The sequence below is a fragment of the Xyrauchen texanus genome, chromosome 18 (assembly GCF_025860055.1).
Source record: "Xyrauchen texanus isolate HMW12.3.18 chromosome 18, RBS_HiC_50CHRs, whole genome shotgun sequence".
Lineage (NCBI taxonomy): Eukaryota > Metazoa > Chordata > Actinopteri > Cypriniformes > Catostomidae > Xyrauchen > Xyrauchen texanus.
The window spans coordinates 6279756-6300322 of record NC_068293.1 but is presented as its reverse complement, the minus strand read 5'-3'; the positions used below and the strand labels follow the sequence as shown (position 1 = coordinate 6300322).

At 44.1% G+C, this 20567-nt stretch overlaps 1 protein-coding gene across 2 annotated transcripts in view; it reads left to right on the top strand.

Moving 5' to 3' along the window:
- Positions 1 to 20567, top strand: part of galnt13 (UDP-N-acetyl-alpha-D-galactosamine:polypeptide N-acetylgalactosaminyltransferase 13) — a 98578-nt gene that overhangs the window by 32546 nt on the left and 45465 nt on the right. For both annotated transcript variants that reach the window (XM_052147838.1, XM_052147839.1), the window contains exons 6-8: positions 3721 to 3891; positions 4769 to 4886; positions 6053 to 6233. In XM_052147838.1, coding sequence (XP_052003798.1) covers positions 3721 to 3891; positions 4769 to 4886; positions 6053 to 6233 — 470 coding nt within the window. The remainder of the gene's footprint in view (positions 1 to 3720; positions 3892 to 4768; positions 4887 to 6052; positions 6234 to 20567) is intronic.

Sequence of the window (20567 nt, the reverse complement as noted above, 5' to 3'; positions counted from 1 at the left end):
TGGGTAATGTGCCATACCCTACTGAAAGATTACTAGCTTTGTGAAATGGCATAGCTTCTGATGTATCTGTGCAAACGGACTGCCCATGAAATGGGTAGCATTGTGTGGAGCGGAGGGGGGCGGGGCCGGGTCGGAATATCGCGCGCCCCATCAGGCCGATTTGGGACCGGGCGCGATATTCCGACCCAGCCCCGCCCCCCTCCGCTCCACACATTGGTTGCAATGCGTTTATGCAAACTACTGCCTGTGGAATAGTTGGCTATGCTTGCAATGTGTCTGTGAAACATACTGCCCATCATCCTAAAAAGTATATTATGTCAAAAAAGGAAAAACAAAAAACAAAAATAAAATCTACTTTGGGCAAATTATTTGGTGAGTTTTCTCAGCAGTGTATAAAACTTAAAATCTCAGAATTGATCTCAAGGGATTTCTATAAAATGAATCCATGCAATTAAATGTGTTCTTAAAGTATTGTTAATTTATTTTCTGTTTGCCTTTTAGGTGGTACATTTGTCAAAAATGCATTCAGGGTGTAAGGGGTGTAAAGCAGAAATATTCCAAAAACTATAGTAACAAGCCCCCCTTGTTACTATACACCTCTGATTATTTACCTGCTTTGGTTCATGGTTTCTCAGAGAATAATCTTGTTATCCATCAGTAAGTGTGATTTGCCCTCCATTTGTAAAGTGATATTTATTACATTCACACACATTCAGGTACAGAATTTAGAATTGCATTACTTTTCTATATCCTTTTACTATAACACACACACACACACACACACACACACACACACACACACACACACGCACACGTAGTGTTTCCATGTTTTATGGGGACTTTCCATAGACATAATGGTTTTTATACTGTACAAACTATCTATTATATCCCCTAACCCTCACAGAAAACTTTCTGCATTTTTACATTTTCAAAAAACATCATTTAGTATTGATTTATAAGCTGTTTTCCCAATGGGGAAATATTTTTGACAAGGTCAAAATTTCGGTTTTACCATCCTTATGGGACATTTGGTCCCCACAAAGTGATAAATACACACACACACACACACACACACACACACACACACACACACACACACACACACACATCGTTACAAGCTAACTCACTCTCATGCTCAGGTGTACTTGTGTGTTTGACACAGGAAATATCTCTATGAAGAGCCTTTTCTGCATGTTGTATAATTTTCAGACATGCATTTACCTGTCTTGCTCTCTGAATCTTTGAGCAGTGAGGCTTGGGGATTGTTCATTCGGATGTATGTAGCATATTTGGTTCCTGTATTAAGTTTGAATTGATCAGAATGAATCTTGCACAGATGAAGATAGATATTTAAGGATGACCAGAGCAGCAATACAGATGCGATGATTGGTCCGCTGGTTAGAACAGTTATGATTGAACTGTTCAGTTCAGTTAATCTTGTTTTCCTAATAAATGGAATGGTAGTTTATTCAGTAAATATATTTCCATCATAGTTGATGCACATTTATCTTATCAAATAAAAAATGCATCCACCTCGAGTGAGTGAATTCTTCTTTTTTTTTTTACTTCCAGCTGAGCAGTTTTTATGCAGTATCCTAAAATGAGCATAAAAATATGTGGATGGAAACCCAGCTATTAAAGCAGAGACCTGAGTTATAGAGACCAGAATAGCTTAGAAACTTGAAAGTGAACTCTTTTGTCTTGGGCCAGTTAGCAGCCACCCAGAACACAATAGCACCTGCCAAGCAACGCATTAAAAACCCTTTTCAACCAAATAAGCCTTGGCTACCCCTAACATTATGGCATTTTTATGTTAATGAACAAAATATAGCCATAAGCAGCTATTATCAGGGTACAAGCAGTTTGGAAAAGTGGAGGAAATTAGCAAAATTGCCAGATTTGAAAGAACAGATCTGTCAGGAGCAAAGTTATGTCCTTTCTAAGCACTCTATTTAAAGTTTCTTTGTAGTTCTTCCTTGTGCTATTTTGAGTTTTCTTAAAAACCTACCTAGACTGTTGGTCCAATTTGCATAAATCTTTGGATGTATCATCAATAAACCCTCATGACAAAAAGTGATCAAAATAATTTTGATCCCTCAAATCATTTAGAAGATAAAAGCACATTTTTGTTTTTTATTTTTCTGTTGCCCAATTCACTTATCAATGTATATTGATAAGTGTAACGCTGGGAAGAAGTCAAGAGAGCTGGATCTAGGTGCAGCTAAGGAATTTAATGAAAATAAACAAATACAAATAACTGGTAGAACAAATAAAACATCCACGATGGGAAACAAGAACATAAACAGGAGCAAACATCTACAAAGGGCACTGGTTAAACACGGGAGGTCAAACACATGCAACAACTGACCGTAAAATGGATCTAGTGGCGTACTTCATGGAACTAAGCCAGGTGGGTTTAACAGTTCGAGAGTTCTCCCACTTCTTCTCCATCATGGCCATCCACACCGGTTTTGATGGCAAATCCCTGAAAGACATCTATCGAATCGGACTACCAATATGCCGATGGAGACCGGAGATTACACATGGAAGGAGTATGTGGGGCTCATTTTGGAGACATTCGCTGCAGAGGAACCACCTGTTTCAGCTTCCGAGCATTCCCCGCCTGCCACGGCCAACGAGTCAATGGCCATGCCTGTCACGGCCAATGAGCCAACGCCCACGCCTGCCACGGCCAATGAGCTGGTAGTCTCGTCCGTCCCAGAGCCAGCGTTGCCAGCCTTGTCCGTCCCAGAGCCATCGTGTCAATAAGTATCAATCTATTTTTGTCATGTGGGTCTCTACATGATACATGCAAAAAGGAGATGTTGTTTTGTAAAATGTAAAAATAAGTGTTAATATCTAGGGCTATCCCATCCTTACATGCAACCAATTGTAGATTGATTTCCTCAAAAACTGTAAACACTAGTGGTGCACAGATCGATTGGCTACCGATCGGAATCGGCCGCTATTCATCTTATATCCGTGATCCGCCGATCGTGCCTAGATTTTAGGCCGATCCTTTTTGCAGCATGCTGGGAATCACACATACACTGCTACTCCCAGAAATAACAGCTTTAAGATTTTTTTTTTGATTGTTTGTTTGTTTTTTGAAAAGAGTACACATGCTTTGTGGAAATGAATAATTCTCCAGAAGCCACTTGAAGGGAACTTTCTTCATACATACACTTAAATCACCTTGACACCAGTTGCTTAAAAGTCATGGTAAAAATGCCTCAGAAAATAGTTCTGAGAAAAGCTCTAGCAGCAATTTATATTTACCCTGATATTCTGTTATCTAATGGGGTGAAATTCATACATTTTAAGCTTGGCATAAGTGCCCAAATGCTTTGGGTCATTTGAATAGTTTACTACCTCCCCTCATAACTTGCTTGATTGTTTTAGTCTGTCAGCCTCACTCCATACACAACACGATGGTGCTGTTTGGGACATTCATAGGCACAGTATTTAAGAGGTACCCCATAAAGGCATGACAAGTGTTTATTCATTGTTTTCTCCATTAACTCTTTCCCCAGTTTTTGGTTTGAGTCTAGTTTGTCATTGCATCTAGTTTGCTAGTAAATGTATGCATTGCATTGTTTGTCAATATTTTTTCATATGTTAAAATGAAAAAGTTATATCTTGATTCCTGTTATAACGATGTGTGTTTCACTGCATTGCTTGGCTGAATGTGATCGTGTTTTTTTGGGTTTGTTATTGTAGGAGAGCTGTGGTCTGCCCTATCATTGATGTCATCAGTGATGAGTCATTTGAGTACATGGCCGGCTCTGATATGACCTACGGCGGTTTCAACTGGAAACTGAACTTTAGATGGTATCCGGTTCCTCAGAGAGAGATGGACCGGCGCAAAGGAGATCGTACCCTCCCTGTCAGGTACAATCCAGCATCAAGTGTTAACTCAAAACTGACCCTCAAATCAGAAGCATGTAGTCTTTCACAAATGACACATCCAATGGCAGATCAGTCTCATGATGAAAATGTCGCCGTATCGGATTCTTCTTTTAAATTAATTTATTTTATTTTCTTTATCAATTTTTTTTTATCAATATCCCCTTTTCTCCCCAATTTGGCAAGCCCAATGCCCACTGCTTACTTGGTCCTTGTGGTGGTGTGGTTACTCACCTCAATCTGGGTTGAGTCTCAAACAAGTCTCAGTTGCCTCCGCAACTTAATCTTATCACATGGCTTGCTGTACATGACACCGCGGAGACTCACAGCATGTGGATGCTCACCCTATTCTCCGTGATCCACGCACAACTCACCATGCACCCCATTAAGAGCGAGAATCATTAATCGCGACCACGAGCAGGTTACCCCATGTAACTCTACCCTCCCTAGCAACCGGGCCAATTTGGTTGCTTAGGAGACCTGGCTGGAGTCACTCAGCACACCCTGGATTCAAACTCTTGACTCCAGGTGTGGTAGTCAGCGTCAATATTCACTGAGCTGCCCAGACACCCGCCATAGCAGATTCTTGCTTGCATCATCAATATGTCATTGTCATACCTTTCACACCTAAGTTCGGACATTTCCATCTCAGTCTCTGCAATATTCGGTTTTACTCTGCGTGCTCATCCTTAAAATGGAAAATCATATATTTGCTCTTTATTCATTTTGACTTTCTTTCTTTCATTGAACAGAAAAATACAAATAAAAAAAGCATGTCACTTGTCATAGATATATTAATTATGTGAGCTGTTTTAATGTGCAAATTCATGTTTTAATGCAGTTTTTTTATTATTTCTCACAGAACGCCCACAATGGCCGGAGGTTTGTTCTCTATTGACCGCGCGTATTTTGAAGAGATTGGCACATATGACTCAGGCATGGACATATGGGGAGGAGAAAATCTGGAGATGTCCTTCAGGGTGAGAGATTCAATATTCCAAACAATGTCAATTTTCTGCTTTGCCATTAAATAGTGCAATTTAGAAATGAACTAACTGTACAGAAATTGGACAAACATACTCTACAATGCCACATGATAGAATTTTATAGTGGTTGTTCTAAACTAATGGGACATTTAGAAAGCAAATGCTCTATTTAAACTATAAATAATGCAAATAGTCCATCTGCTGTTTTTTTATCCATTTATCAAATGTCATGTTCATAATCATGTACATCATTTTGCACATTGTTATGCAGTTCACTGTAAGATTAATACATTAAATGCTTCATTTACAATATGTGACAGTAGCAAAAATTTTTTAAACAAAATCACGTCCTTAATAACGTTTTGGCTGCAGTTTCCTTGTGAAATGTCCAGTGGGGGGCGCCAAAAGCAAGTGAAATGGTGATGTAATCAGACAATGTTTTTAAGGTGAATATTAGACAGAGGTTTTAATGAGTAAAAACCTAACCAAAAGCAAAAAAGGCAATTGAGAGTTGAACAAAACACACATTCTCACCCATAACTATTGCCTAAACCTAATCGATAGTGTCCTAAAAGCAAATGAGAGGTAAACAAAACAGACATCCTTACCTTAAACCAAAACCTAAACCTAACCAATAGTGTGGAAAAAGCAAATGCGACATAAAAAGCTAACTTTCTGAAGCAACAATGTAATTTTACGTCACTTCTATGACACTTTCGTTGGGCTCAAGCTTTGCTACCGCGACAAACGAATTACATTGGAATAAGTGTGTAAATGTAGGTTGGTCTGTAATAGCATTAAAATGTATCATTTTTCAAATGATGCGTTAAGAGTAAAAGTGTTTCGGTATCATAACATAGTGCGAAAACTACGTGTTTATAAATTCATTATCAGCCAATGTAGTTGCGATTTGTGTGAATGTGAATATAACGCTCAGTTTTTGTATCACCTCTAGTGTTCATTTCATTAGGAAACTGCTGCGATACGTAGAACATTCTTTTTATGAGACTAGGTTTTTGTTTTTATCTCTTTTTATCAATGTAAAATCTGGGAGCTGAAGCAGAACCAGTTGAGAACCGCTGCTCTGTAGTATGTGAACTTGTTTTATAGATCATTGTTGATTCTGATTGTATTTGTTGTGCGAATGTGTTTAAAAATAGATCTGGCAGTGTGGTGGATTTTTAGAGATAGTCACATGTTCTCATGTTGGACATGTATTCCGGAAAGCCACACCCTACAGCTTCCCTGGTGGAACTGGTCACGTGATCAACAAGAACAACAGACGATTGGCTGAAGTCTGGATGGATGAGTTCAAAGATTTTTTCTACATCATCTCACCAGGTAATGCTTTAGGAAATCAGTCACCAACACTGTTAATGAAATGGCCTGTGATATTAGAATAGCGATGAGTCAAAATGATCAACTCTTTGACTTAGTTATCCAATATCTGACAGACTAGTGACTTTTTTAGCTTAAATGTTTTAGGGACAGTGCTTTGGATGCATTTATAGACACACATGGTTTTAGCAGACTTATAGTCTCCCACAATCTAACCTTCTGATGCATATTGCACACAGAACTGTGAAAAATGTAACGCAGCATAGTTAGATGGATCTTCCTGCCTAATTGGGTGGGCTTTTGTGTGCTAACAGTAACTGTCAGCATGGTAAAACCCTCTCTGAGAAGGTACATCTCTAAATTCATCCCCATTAAAGCAGTGTTTTTGTAAAATATTCAACCTTCAACAATAGATTTTAGACTGCTTAAGCAATGCCCCCATTATTATTCATAATCTGTATCTTTCAGTTGTATTTACTTTGTGTGGAATATGATGGTTGTGTGCAGTAAAAGGTTATAGATATTGATCATATTTATTTGCTGAATATCTGTCAGTTATCCTATTGAGGGGTGGCACTTAGCATTCATACATATGCTTAGAAATGCATGTGATCTGGTAACATGAACCTAAACCAGCTTAATTTTATGTGGCTACCTTAAAACTGACTTGCTGTTTAGAAATTCTGATTTTAAAATAGCAAACTGTAGTTTTGAACTATTATTATACAGTTTTGAGCTTTGATGGCTGTTATGACTATTTCAAGCACACATTTTTGTCCAGTTTCTTGAAATCTAGTGAATACACACAATCTACTACTGATTCTTTTTAATACAAAGTAAGTTATAGTGTTAAAGTGGAGTGGTTGTGAGCTGTCTGTGTGAGTTATGGCTGTCTGATGGACTGCTGCACACTGATGCAGTGTTGTCTATAAACAGCATGTTCATTTTCATCTGTGGTCATGGCTGTTGTGAAGGACTGTAATTATCTTATCGTTTGACATCCTGGTCCATTGTTGAGGTCTCTGTGTGTTAGTCCTCACAAATACAGCTCTGGGCAAAAATAATTAGTAACATATAAAGAGAAAACTATACAATAATTTTAATAAAACAATGATATTATGACAACACCCCTTTGTTACAGGTTTATAAAGGGGTTAATTAATGAATAATACATCATTTATAAATGGATTATAAATAACTGAAATACAGTTATGACAACATTAATATAAAACTGCAACTTTCATGCAATACTTCCAAATATTTTTTATTTTAACTTATATATTTTTTATAATACACTTATTTATATCTATATTAATAAAACAAAACATAAAATGCCTTAATTCATGATTTATGTCACAATGCATCAAAAATAAACCTTAATAGTGAGATTAAAAGGAAGGATTATGCTATTTTGCTACTATTTGCTTTATGTTTATATTCATTACTGTAATGTCTGGACTTGCTTGTATTGTCACTTTCCTTGTCGTTGGTGCAAAATAATTGTTTTACCCATTCCTAGTTACTCTGAAAAAATTAAATATCATAATTAAAGCCAGATGACCAATAAATCATACTGAACTTTATATATGTAGGTTTCTACATAAACTCTTTCTTCACATGTCTCCGCTGTAAGGCACATTTTCATATGTTACTAATGCTAAAGGTGCACTGAGTAACTTTCTGTTTGTGTCATCTTGGGCTTACACTGACATCTAGTGGCCTGAATGCAGCAACATTCTAAATCAACAGTTTTCAGTTTCAGATGTCATTGTGGAAATTCCCTATTCACAATCAGCCATGATTAATTTAATCCAAGAGTGAAAGTGTTCAATGACAAGATGGTTACTGAGATTAAGTAAGTAGTATTCAGCTGGCCATATGATTCCAACATGGCAGCTCCCATGAGGGCGCCCCTGCCCCATGTAGAATAAAACAGCTTAGGTTAATGATATGACTAGAGTCCTCATCTCATGTGAGAGATATTGATTTTATACATGTTTCAAAATGAAAATTAATTTCTTTAGGAGTAAAAAAAAATTTGAATGGGGAAAAAATTGCTGAATGCACCTTTAAATAAATAAATACTATTTTACCCAAAATGTGTGTGTGTGTGCTGTGCGTATCTTTGCTCATTAGAGGATTGCGTCGTTTCTCTTGCGTCATGTATTAAAATCAGTTGTGAGTTGAGTCTTGCGTGCGCTGCATTTGAGGAGAACTATTTGAATGATGTGCGGAGCTGCCACAAATGTAGAGCATTCAAAATCATTCTCTTATGAGGCATCATTTCAGGTAGGATGCTGCTATAGAAGACAGTTGCCTATGTAGGCAGGAGACATCGAGGTACGTAGCTCACTAAGGTTTAGAACAGAATCACACACACGCACAAAACAAAAAACAAAACTAAGAGAGTGCAAGACAACGTACATGAGTTGTAATATTTTACATGCTTTTACAGAAAACTAAACTATAATATCTATAAAGTCTTAGAGTCATCATTGTGTAGTTTGATTAAATTTGATTGTAAATTATGTATAAAAATAAACAATTAAGTAATAATTGTATTTATAATCCCAATGAGCAATCCAAAGGCAAGGAACACAAAACTCCATAAGGTGTTGATGAATGGATAAAAATAATCTTGGGAGAAACCAGGCTCACTGTGGGGGCCAGTTCACCTCTGGCTAACATCATGATTATAATGTCAATATTAGTTATTTGTGTTCAGTGCAAGTCATGGTTTAAAATTAGTAAACTAAGTAAGTGTTAAGGGTCAGTGTTTATACAAAGATTTAGTATGAACTGTAAGATGAATGACTAATGTCTTTGAAGTTCATCCTGGATATCACGTAGATTCATTGTCCTCTGTCAGTTGGCGGTTGAAGGCTTTTGTTAGCAATAAATTGATACTCTGTGTATTGCATTTTAAGAGTATAGTTCATCATTAGACCAATGTGAGGCAGGCAGAGATCAATGAGTTACATTGCATTTCAACTGGCAGGTCATTTCGGTGAGGTCCATCCTAAATTCAAGGTTCAGGCAGTGGCGCATGGAGTATCCCATGTCTTAAAGTTTGAGTTGGCATCAGTTCATCCTCTGAAGTCCATCGTAATAGAAGTGATGTCTGGCTGGCACAGGCTACAGTTAAAATTCCAGAATTAAATAAATAGAATAAATAGAATTCCAGTGTGAGAATAAAGTAGTATATTGTGTGAAAAAATAAGTATGTAAAGAAAAAAAGAGATGGATGTGGAGGATGTAGACACTGCAGCGGTTTTGTAGGAAAATACATTTATTCAGGAGAAAGAACCAGACTGATGTTGTGATTTTTGGTCTGCTTTTATGTTGGTTTTTGTTCTTAAAACAATACTATAATTGAGGGGATGTTACTACATACAATGTCTTGAAATGGGCCTATATAATTCACAGCAGTCCCAATTATGTTTTGCTTCATTTGAGGCTATACCGCATGCCTCCCTTGACAGGTGCCCACATGTTGAAATCCCTGTACTAATGCACACCTCATGAACAGAGAGCTTGCAAAAACTTCACACAATTTCAGCTCGGTTGCATAGCCAAGATATCTTCCTGGTTAGTGATGTTGTACAGTATGTAAAGACCCAGACACTTCACTTTGTTATTGTCCACCACATGACTTGGATGTTAATTTCCTTTCGATTTATTCTCAAAATTTACAGACTTTAATCTCATAATGCTTCTAATTTATTCGCGTAATTTTTACTTTATTCTCAAAATATTATGATAAATGACAATTGCAATGACTTTGATTTTATTGTTGGTGTTAGTTTCTACACAATGAACAATGACAAGTTCTCGCTTTGATCTGCAATTTAAATTAAAAACATGTTTGATCAGTTTATTGTGCGCCTGACGTTTGCTCATATAAAGTTCTGAACTGGTTGTCAGTGTTGTGCTTAATATAATTATTATTTGACAGGAAGGGTGGTCATTTTTTTAAGTCATGGAAGGAAGGATTCTTCTTATTTTTATATTATAATATTGCTTGTGGGCTAAGCACAGAAGTCTAGCAACACCACTATTAATTTAATATAGATATAAAACATATTAGTGGAGCGGCTAAGTGCTTATGTTTGGCAGAATCGTTCAGTTTATGATACAAGCGTGAAAATTGGCATGAGCAGTCTCCATGGGTCACTAGACAATAAGCCACCCACAGCCACTTGAAATTTCAAGATGGCGGCCATTTTTCAAGATGGCCGACACCTTAGTGGAGCAGTTAAGTGATATAGTCCGATCGTTAGTCCACTTAGTCCGATCGTTCATCCAATTCCATTTATATCCTGTGCGATCTGTACACCATCCGGTTAACTAAAACCCCATTAACCTTGGCTCGGCTCTCCCGCGCTGGCACAACCTGTCAATTCAGGTGCGACTATCTAACTGTTTTGGGGTAGATTAGACAGCATTTGGGATACTAACTTTACAATTAGCTGACATTGAACCCCACTCTGAGTTTAACAGCAGTGATATATATCACCAGTGTGCCCTGGTAATGCAGTTCCCCTTCTGTCGCTCTCTCCATGTTGTGTCGGAGAAGCGACACTAGGGGTCTCTCTTGAGCGCCGATATTCACCTCTGATCTTATTGAAAAGGGCCAATGGGAGTTGGCAGTCAGTATTTGCATACCCCGCCCCCGGACATACGGGTATTTAAGCGGGGCAAATGCGGGAGTTCATTCAGAAAATTTCTTCGGAGCCGATGGTCTGTCTGCAGTTTGCTGCGAGTTACACGCCACTTAAACGTTCCTGTTTTCCTCTGACGATCTGCATGCTGTTGGATCTTGATGGCGCACAACAGCGGCTTTCTCCTTCTCAGTGCACGGCGTGCATTGTTGCCCCTGAGCTCGACAAGCGCGAGACACGCTACACACACACACTGTGTATTAAAAGAGTTTTTACTAAAAGAGTAATTTTCTCTAAAAGAGCAAACACAGCGGCGTTGAATGTCCTTTTAAGGACGCGTCTTTTTCAAGATGCCTTTCCGCCCCTGTGTCGTTCCTGGATGCGGTAGAGTGCTCTCTGCTTCAGACCGCCACAGGCGCTGTCTCGTGTGTTTGGCCCGCGATCACACCGAGGCGGCGTTTGTGGATGGTTCATGTTCTCAACAGAAAGCAAGCCACCCCAGCTGCACCCCGCATTGCTCCTTCTTCCCACGGGATTAAGGACCGTGCGGTTGGCGCTGGGGGCGATGTGGGGGCGGCAGCGGGTGCAGTTTCGCCGGGTAACCCCCCTCAAACCTCCCGTTCCCCGACACGCTCGCTGGTCTCCGTCCATGCTCGCGGCGATAGCGGCTCGCCTCACGGCCCGGCTGTCTATCCTCCCAAGTCCGAAGCAGATGAGCTCGCCGCTGCATCGGAGAGTCGCGGTGTCTGATGCCGAGGACTCCCTGGACTGCCGCCGGGCCAGCAGGCCCAGGCTGAGGCCGACGCTCAGATGTCCGACATGCTTGCCCGGGCCGCCTTGAGCGTGGGGTTGGACTGGAACCCTCCATCCTCCCCACAGCCTTCTTGGTTGGATGATTGGTTCCTGGGGGCAGCGCCGTTCGTGGCCTCGCATCCCCGGTCCCTTTCTTCCCGGAGGTGCATGATGAGCTGACGTCTACGTGGAGAGCCCCACTCTCCGCTCGTCTAGGTGCCACCCGCTCCACTCTCTCCACCCTCGACGGCGGAGAGCGCCATGGGTACGACGCGATTCCCCAGGTTGATAGGGCAGATGCGCACCATCTATGCCCCGGTAGCCCTACCTCCTGGCGGGGTCGCGCCGTACTCCCATCCAAGCCCTGTAGGACAACATCCTCGCTTAACGCGAAGGCTTACGCTACGGCTGGACGCGCTGCCTCCGCCCTGCATGCGATGGCCCTCCTGCAAGTCCACCAGGCCAAAGCTCTCAGAAACATGCACGGGGTGGACTTGATCCTGATGTGCTGCAGGAACTGCGCTCAGCGACCGACCTTGCCCTGAGAGCGACGAAGGCCACAGCGCAGGCACTCGGACAGACGATGGCCACCCTAGTGGTCCAGGAACGCCATCTTTGGCTCAACCTGGTCGAGATGCGTGAGGCTGACAAAAACCGCTTCCTGGACGCACCTGTCTCCCAGATTGGCCTTTTCGGTGACACCGTCGAGGACTTTGCCCAACAGTTCTCCACGGTGAAGAAGCAGACGGAGGCCATTTCGCACATCATGCCCCGCCGCAGACCTGCCGCTGCGGGCCCTGCCCCGTCTGCCCGCCGAGGGCGTCCCCCTGCGAGGAAACCAGCTCCTGCTCCGCCTCAACCCGGGCCCAGCTCTCAGCCCCAGCGTCGAGCACTCCACAGGCCGCACACGCCCCCTGTCTCACGAACCCCCTCCAGGACCCGGAAGGCTCCCAAGCGTTCCTGAGACGTTAGCTCCGGAGGTGGTAAGACTGCTCCGTCCCCCGGTGGAGGGCCGGGAGGAGAATCCTTTGTTTTTTCATTTGCCACACCCCCTGACGGGGGCTGTGGTACCCGCATTCTCAATAAAAGAGCTATTTCCTTTGCCTCTGGGTCACCTCGTTTTCACGGCAATGTGCTTTCAGATCACAACAGTCCCGGTACACCGGACGCGGCGATCCCGCCTTCCGCCTGCCCATGACTGTCCCCCGGCCGGCCGGTTCAGGCGAGTCCAGAGGACGCCAACATCAGACCTCCTCCTCAGTCAAGAACCCGCCCCTGCCGGGCGCTGGAGAAAGGTAAGTGCTTTGAGTCTATTCTCAGCACCTCAGCCTCAGGCCGCGAACGGTCGCCCGACGCTGCATTACCTGTTCCGCCCCACTGCGAGGCCCCGCCGGTACATCCAAAATACTCGTCCCTTTGGTGCCCCTAGCGCAGAGCTGGGAAGCGTGGCTTTAGCTTCCCAACGCATCACGCTGGCTGCACCGGACTATTCGACTTCGGTTACGCAATTCAGTTTGCCCGGCTCCGTCCCCTTCAGGAGCGTCCGCTTTCCGCGGTACACGGCGAGCACACCAGTTCCCTGCGCACGGAAATCGCGACCCTCTTAGCCAAGGGCGCGGTAGAGCCCGTCCCTCCAACTGAAATGAGGAAGGGTTTCTACAGCCCTTACTTCATTGTACCCAAGAAAGGCGGCGGCTTACGACCAATCCTGGACTTGTGAGTTTTCAATCGGGCCTTGTTAAAACTCCCGTTCAAAATGCTTACGCAGAGAAATATTCTGGCTGGCGTTCAGCATCTAGATTGGTTCGCAGCGGTGGACCTGAAGGACGCGTACTTCCACGTCTCAATTCTGCCATGACACCGACCCTTCTTACGGTTCGCGTTCGACGGCCAGGCGTTTCAGTACAAAGTCCTCCCCTTCGGCCTGTCTTTGTCCCCTCGCGTCTTCACGAAAGTCGCAGAGGCGGCCCTTGCCCGCTCACGAGTAGCCGGCATCCGCGATTCTCACCTACCTCGACGACTGGCTCATCCTAGCACACTCTCGAGAGTTACTATGCACACACAGAGACCAGGTGCTCCGGCACCTCAGCCGCTTGGGGCTTCAGGTCAACTGGGAAAAGAGCAAGCTCACTCCGGTTCAGAGCATCTCTTTCTCGGGTTGGAGTTAGACTCAGTCTCAATGACAGCATGTCTCACGAGCGAGCATGCTCAGTCGGTGCTGGACTGCCTCGCTTCCTTCAAGCCAGGCACAGTGGTCCCTCTAAAACTTTTCCAGAGGCTCCTGGGGCATATGGCGTCCTCCATGGCGGTCGCCGCTGGGGTTGATGCATATAAGACCACTCCAGCACTGGCTCCAGACTCGAGTCCCGAGACAAGCATGGCACCGCGGCACGCATCGGGTAAGGATCACCCCGCCTGCCTCAAAACACTCCGACCCTGGACAGACCTCTGCTTTTTATGGGCAGGAGTGCCCCTGCAGCAGGTGTCCCGACACGTCCTGGTCACAACCGACGCCTCCGGTCCGGGTGGGGTGCCGTGTGCAGCGGGCACGCAGCAGCGGGCCGTTGGAAAGGGCCCGCTGCGTTGGCACATCAATTGCCTGGAGTTGCTGACCGTCCTTCTTGCTCTCAGGAAGTTCCTCCCGTTAGTTCGGGACAAACATGTCCTCGTGAGATCGGACAGCACCACGGTGGTGGCGTACATAATCGCCAAGGCGGCGACGCTCCGCCACATGTCACAACTTCGCCCGCCGTCTCCTCCTATGGAGCCAGCAGCGACTCAAGTCGCTGCGTGCCACTCACATCCCCGGCAAGCTCAACGTCGTAGCGGACGCGCTATCACGACAACGCCTGCCCGGCGGGGAGTGGAGGCTTCACCCCCAGTCGGTCCAGCTGATTTGGGAATGGTTTGGCAAGGCCCAGGTAGACCTGTTCGCCGCCCAGGAAACCTCCCACTGCCCGCTCTGCTACGCCCTAACAGAGGCTCCCCTCAGGACAGACGCGCTGGCACACAGCTGGCCCTCGGGGCTTGGTTCTCGGAACTCAGGCTCCTCACGACAGCTCCTCCCTGGCGAATTCCCCTGAGAAAGGACCTCCTCTCTCAGGGACGGGGCACGCTCTGGCACCCGCGCCCAGACTTCTGGAACCTCCACGTCTGGTCCCTGGATGGGACGCGGAAGAGCTAGCCGGCTTACTGGCGACCGTTGTGAATACCATCAACCAAGCCAGAGCCCCCTCTACCAGGCACCTTTATTCCCTAAAGTGGCGCTTGTTCGCAGATTGGTGTTCTTCCCGAGCCCGAAGACCCGCAGAGATGCGCAATTAGGTCAGTGCTTCTGTTCCTACAGGAGAGGCTGGACAGGAGGCTGTCCCCGTCCACCCTCAAGGTGTATGTTGCTGCTATCGCCGCCCACCACGATCCTGTAGACGGCAAGTCTTTGGGTAAGCACGATCTGATCCTCAGGTTCCTGAGAGGCGCCCGGAGGTTGAATCCCTCCCGGCCAGGCCTAGTTCCCTCCTGGGAACTCTCGGTAGTCTTGGCAGGACTCCAGAGACCTCCCTTCGAGCCGCTCGAATCAGTTGGACTCAGGGCCCTCTCTCTTAAGACGGCCCTGCTGATCACGCTCGCCTCCATTAAGAGGGTCGGGGACCTGCAAGCGTTCTCTGTCAGCGACACTTGCCTGGAGTTAGGTCCGGCAGATACGTCTGTGATCCTAAGACCGCGACCGGGCTATGTGCCCAAGGTTCCTACCACACCATTCCGAGATCAGGTAGTGAACCTGCAAGCTGCCCCGGAGGAGGCAGACCCAGCCCTTTCAGTAGCTGTGTCCAGTGCGCCCTGCGCATTTACCTGGACCGCACACAGAGCACCAGACGCTCTGAGCAGCTCTTTGTCTGCTTTGGGGGACGGCAGAAAGGGAATGCCGTCTCCAAACAGAGGCTCGCCCACTGGGTTGTCGACGCCATCACACTGGCTTATCACACCCAGGCCATGCCCCTACCCTTGCGGGTCCGAGCTCACTCAACAAGGGGTGTTGCGTCCTCGTGGGCACTGGCCAAGGGCACCTCCCTAGCAGACATCTGTAGAGCCGCGGGTTGGGCAACACTCAACACCTTCGCAAGGTTTTACAACCTCCGCGTTGAGTCGGTTGCGTCTCATGTTTTCTCAGGTCCGAGCCCGTAGAACTCGGTAACATGTAGACCGACCGGCCAGGTGGATCGCTTGCGCCCAGCTCCCTTTTCCTGACGTCAAGGTAAAGTAGTGCGCCTTCTTCCCAGGGCGCCCCACTCCGAGTCGGGCCCCTGGTCGATTCCTCTCCAGCCCTCCGGGTCCGTGGTTCAGCGGAGGATCTCGCCGACCCAAGCCACTGCGGGTACCCTGATGGCTACCCTGTACTGGTATAGGTGCTCCACAGGTAAGGCCTCCTGCTCGGACTCCCCCTGTGTGTAATTCCACGGTTCTGTCCCCTTACGAGCGGACCCCCGTGTCTCCCTTAGGCAGTTACAGCTGCCTCGGTCGCCGTGCTGTAGCAACTCCCCCCTTTCGAGGCTGGATCTACCACCGCACCATACTTTCCACACGAGAATTGGTAGGGCTGTTTATCCCAGCCCTACTAATATGTAAAAGCTTTTATATACATCACACAATAAATGTGTCTTTTTGTAATGAGAATCACCTTACAAAACATTTTACACAGTATTTTTTCCAGAGGTTTTGGCATTACACACTGCATACAGGTACAGTATTTAAAGAAATGCATCAGAGATGTCACTTCACTCACAGCTGATTTGTTCAGTATCTGTCTGCTATTTGTAACACAGAGCAAAACCTGCTCCAGTGAAGGTTAGCTGTGCAGTGTTATAATGGCGATTAACACCATTAAAAACTGACCTTTTTGAGACTGAAAAAAAAACTTACCTGGGTAGCCACTGAAACCGGTTTCCTGCAACAGGCCTCAGACCTTTGTTTTGTTGGACAAGAAAACACTTCATACCATGAGACCCACATTTAGTTTTTGGCCATTGAAAATGGATAATACTTAATAGTAAATCCGTGCTCCCACATTGAGAGTGCCATATCACCGCCAAGCAAGATCATGTTTTTAATTTCACTTTAGACCCGTTTGTCCCTAATGGACCCTTTTCACCCTTCTGGGGCTTGGAGTGCAGAAGTAAACGATTGCGGGGTAAACTTTGATAGCTGTGAATGGGAGTGAATGGGCTTCCACTACAAACATAATTTTTGCTAACCCATTTACTCCAACATCAGAAAAAAAATGGCACTATTACATTTCCACAACTTTCCAAATAATAAATAAATAATAATAATAAATATAGCTGAGAGCAGTGATGACGGGCCCAAGCACATCTTGTCCATATCCACCTGGTGGCTTTCAGAAAACCATGCAAGGTGGGCAAATGCATTTGGCATTTGACATAACTCTAAACAATTTTGAAGCAATTTGAGTAAATATAAGAGGACTATATATATATATATATATATATATATAAGTCTGTTTTAAGAGCCACACTTCCTGCTGCCAGGTGATGCACTCTGACCGTGACCCATAATAGCCATGTCCATGTGATCAGCCCCTATTACAAAACATACCGCTGCATTTTCATAAAAATCATACAATTCACACAGATGATATAAGGAACTTCCTGTTTCACATTTTTAGAAATAAATGTATTGCTTTGTCATGGCGACACCTGGACCTTCCGAAGATCAAAAATCCATTCGCAATTTAGCATCTACAATATCTTGGCATGATGTTGCACAAATTTGGTGCCAGTCACATGAATCCCCTAGGAGGAGTAGTTAAAAGTTCAGAGCTTGCGATTTTCAGAAAATCCAAATTGGCTGACTTCCTGTTGGGCGTAGCAAATGACTGTAATTATGTAAGTTGTCCGGCTTGATGAGAACTATATATGTACTAAGTTTGGTGACTATAGGTAAAAATGGGGGTGCTACAGAGGCGTCTTACACACCCATTTTAAAAGGGGTGCTACAGAGCCCCTCCCCCTCGCAAGTTTTTCCTAGCCCTAATGGCCTACAACTCTGATGTGTGTGCATGCATGCCAAGTGCCTCAAAAAACACAAATATAGGAAGAAAGGAATATTAACAACTATTGCATTGATGGGCCCAAGCACTATGGCACCATCACCATCTGGTGGCTCTAGGTAAACAAAGAATGGTTGGTGAATTAATTTGAGAAGGTTTATATAATGCTACGTTCACACCGGACGCGAATAGCGCGTCAAATTCGCGCCTACCGCGTCTAGTTATACGCTTGACCACTTTGAATCCATTCGCGCGTCAAGAGCGAAATTGACGCGCGTAAAAAACAAAAGTTTGAAGCGAAATTTACGCGCGTGAAACCACCCACAAACCTATAAAGAGCTAAACTATCTAAAAATAGTCCATTATTATTCTTTTTCCCCAGGTTGTCAGCCCCAGTTCCAGGATGTCAGGTCCACAACATACACATTTATTAAGTTGAGACTTTTTAAAAATGTCAGGTTTTCCATGGTAGTATAGCAGGTTAAATTATTTATTTTTGTTTTGATGATAAATGGAGCCAGCCTCCAAAAGTAATTAACCTGTCCTGTGTTTTTTTCCTTATTCAACACTGTCCAGACACTAATGTTGGTTGTCTTTACATTACAATAATAATGAAAGAGTCCGAGCGGGGGTTTACATCACTTTACCTCCTGAGTGACAGCAGGCAGCTAGGCTCCTGATTGGTTAACGCGGCGAATTGACGCCAAAGTTCAGATTTTTCAACTTCGGGCGGCAGACGCGATTCGCGTCAAACGCGTGAATGCACAAAATGCACCATTCGGCGTAGCGCCAGACGCTCAATTCAGCGAACTTGACGCTGAATGAGGCGTAGTCGCGTCTACCGCGCCGAGCTCTACGCCTCATTCGCGCCGCAGGAATTTGTTACGCGCGTAACACGTCTTTGCATTGACTTAACATTGAAATCACTCGCGCCTGACGCGCTATTCGCGTCCGGTGTGAACGCAGCATAAGAAGACTATTTCAAAGTAACAGAAAGTGTCACACTTCCTGTTGTCAGTTGGTGGCACTACGACCATGACCCACAATAGCCACATCAATGCGATTAGCCGACATGACCAAACATACTACTCAAGTTTGATCTAAATCTGTGAGTGCACACAGAAGATATGAGAAACTTACTATTTACCTTATTTCCCATAAATGTAGCCTATTGCCTCGCCATGGCTACACCATTCAATATATCATTCTAAACGTGTTTTCACACTTGGCCCATATGTGAACACACCAAACGATCTCAGACCCCTTAAAAGCAAACCAAGCCCGAGACCATCAGAGAAGGGACGAGCTGCTTGCTTTGTTTCTATTGATATGACAGTGGGAGATGCATATTCAAATGATTATAAACTGCACACAAACAAACTCAAAGGTCTTTTAGTGTTTTGTGCAAATGAAGATTTGATGGTTTAACCAGATGGCTTGAAATCCACATAGAAGTTAAGAATTTACGATCTATGAATGGAAGTAACCAGAGGGTGTCAGTAAATTAAACATATTGTGATTAATCTCATTGTTTGTCATTAATAAGACAATGATTTTATGCTGAATTTTGCCTCTAAATCCAGTATTTTATATAAAAATACAATGCATTCAATTCTGTTATATTACTTTTCTTTGTAATAATATAGAATTAAGTTATATTGACTATACTGTAGACACATGTTCTTATGCCGCTTATTCAACGCAAGAGCATTAAACATGTTTATAAGTTAATATGTAGAGCTATCTATACTCTTAACATTAAATATAGCCATAATAATAATAATAATAATAAATAAAATATTTTTTTTAAGTGGGCGTGGTCCCACAAATGACAGTGTATGAATGCAAAAAGGATTGAGACCCCGTAACTGGTAAAGTGGACCAAAAACAGATCTTAGCCTACTTACAAGCTTTAAGACTGTGAATGCAAAGAGAACTGGGTCCTTTTTCACTCCACAAAGTTTGGATCTTTTAAAGAGGACTTTTAAACCTGATAACTGTCACTGGCCAACAGGTTCCAAAAGTAACTTCCAAAGTAATCTCAATCCCAGCGATCTCCTGCACCAACCTGCTCTCGTGTGCTTTCAAGGCGAGACATTTGACATCTCAAATGAGCCTATCGTTGAGGGTCGATTGATGAAAATGATCTCAACCTGTGATGGGGCTGTCATAGGCGGGGATAGAACCTGGGTCTGTAGTGCTCAAGTGTATGGTGTTCTACCACTAAGCTGAGCCCCGATAGTTGAACCCAAGAGCAGAAAAGCAAAGAGTGTGGATTCTTGTGTTTCTTCCCAAAACAAATATAATCTTTTAATTGTAGAGAATAGCAAAGTACAAATAAACTGGGTAAGCCAAGCTTCCACAAAACTGAGAAACAAAGAGAAACATGGATCAATAAGTACAACTAGAGTGAAACTTAGGTTAGGGCTGGTCACATGAGGAACAGGGTACAAAGGCTCAATACTGAACACCTTGGTGAAAAACAAGCAGGCTTATTTATGGCTAAGCACAGGTGAAGGGAATGAGGGTTAATGAGTGGATGGTTTAACTGGGTTAGGGGTGTTAGTGCCATCTGCAGGAGAGGAGAAGAACATGGCATGGAAGGTCTTGGACGAGCACCCTCTGCTGGTCTGGAGGAGAACAGCACCCTAAAAGGGAAATCCTAACACAACCATTTAATCCAAAACATCAAAATCAGTGGTCTCCACAGAATACACATTGCACATTGGATATTTACCTAAATCAATCCGGTCAATAGATCTCTATTAATGGTTTGACTGGCAGGTCATGTAGGCAACAGTGTGAGCGTCTCAGGGAGTA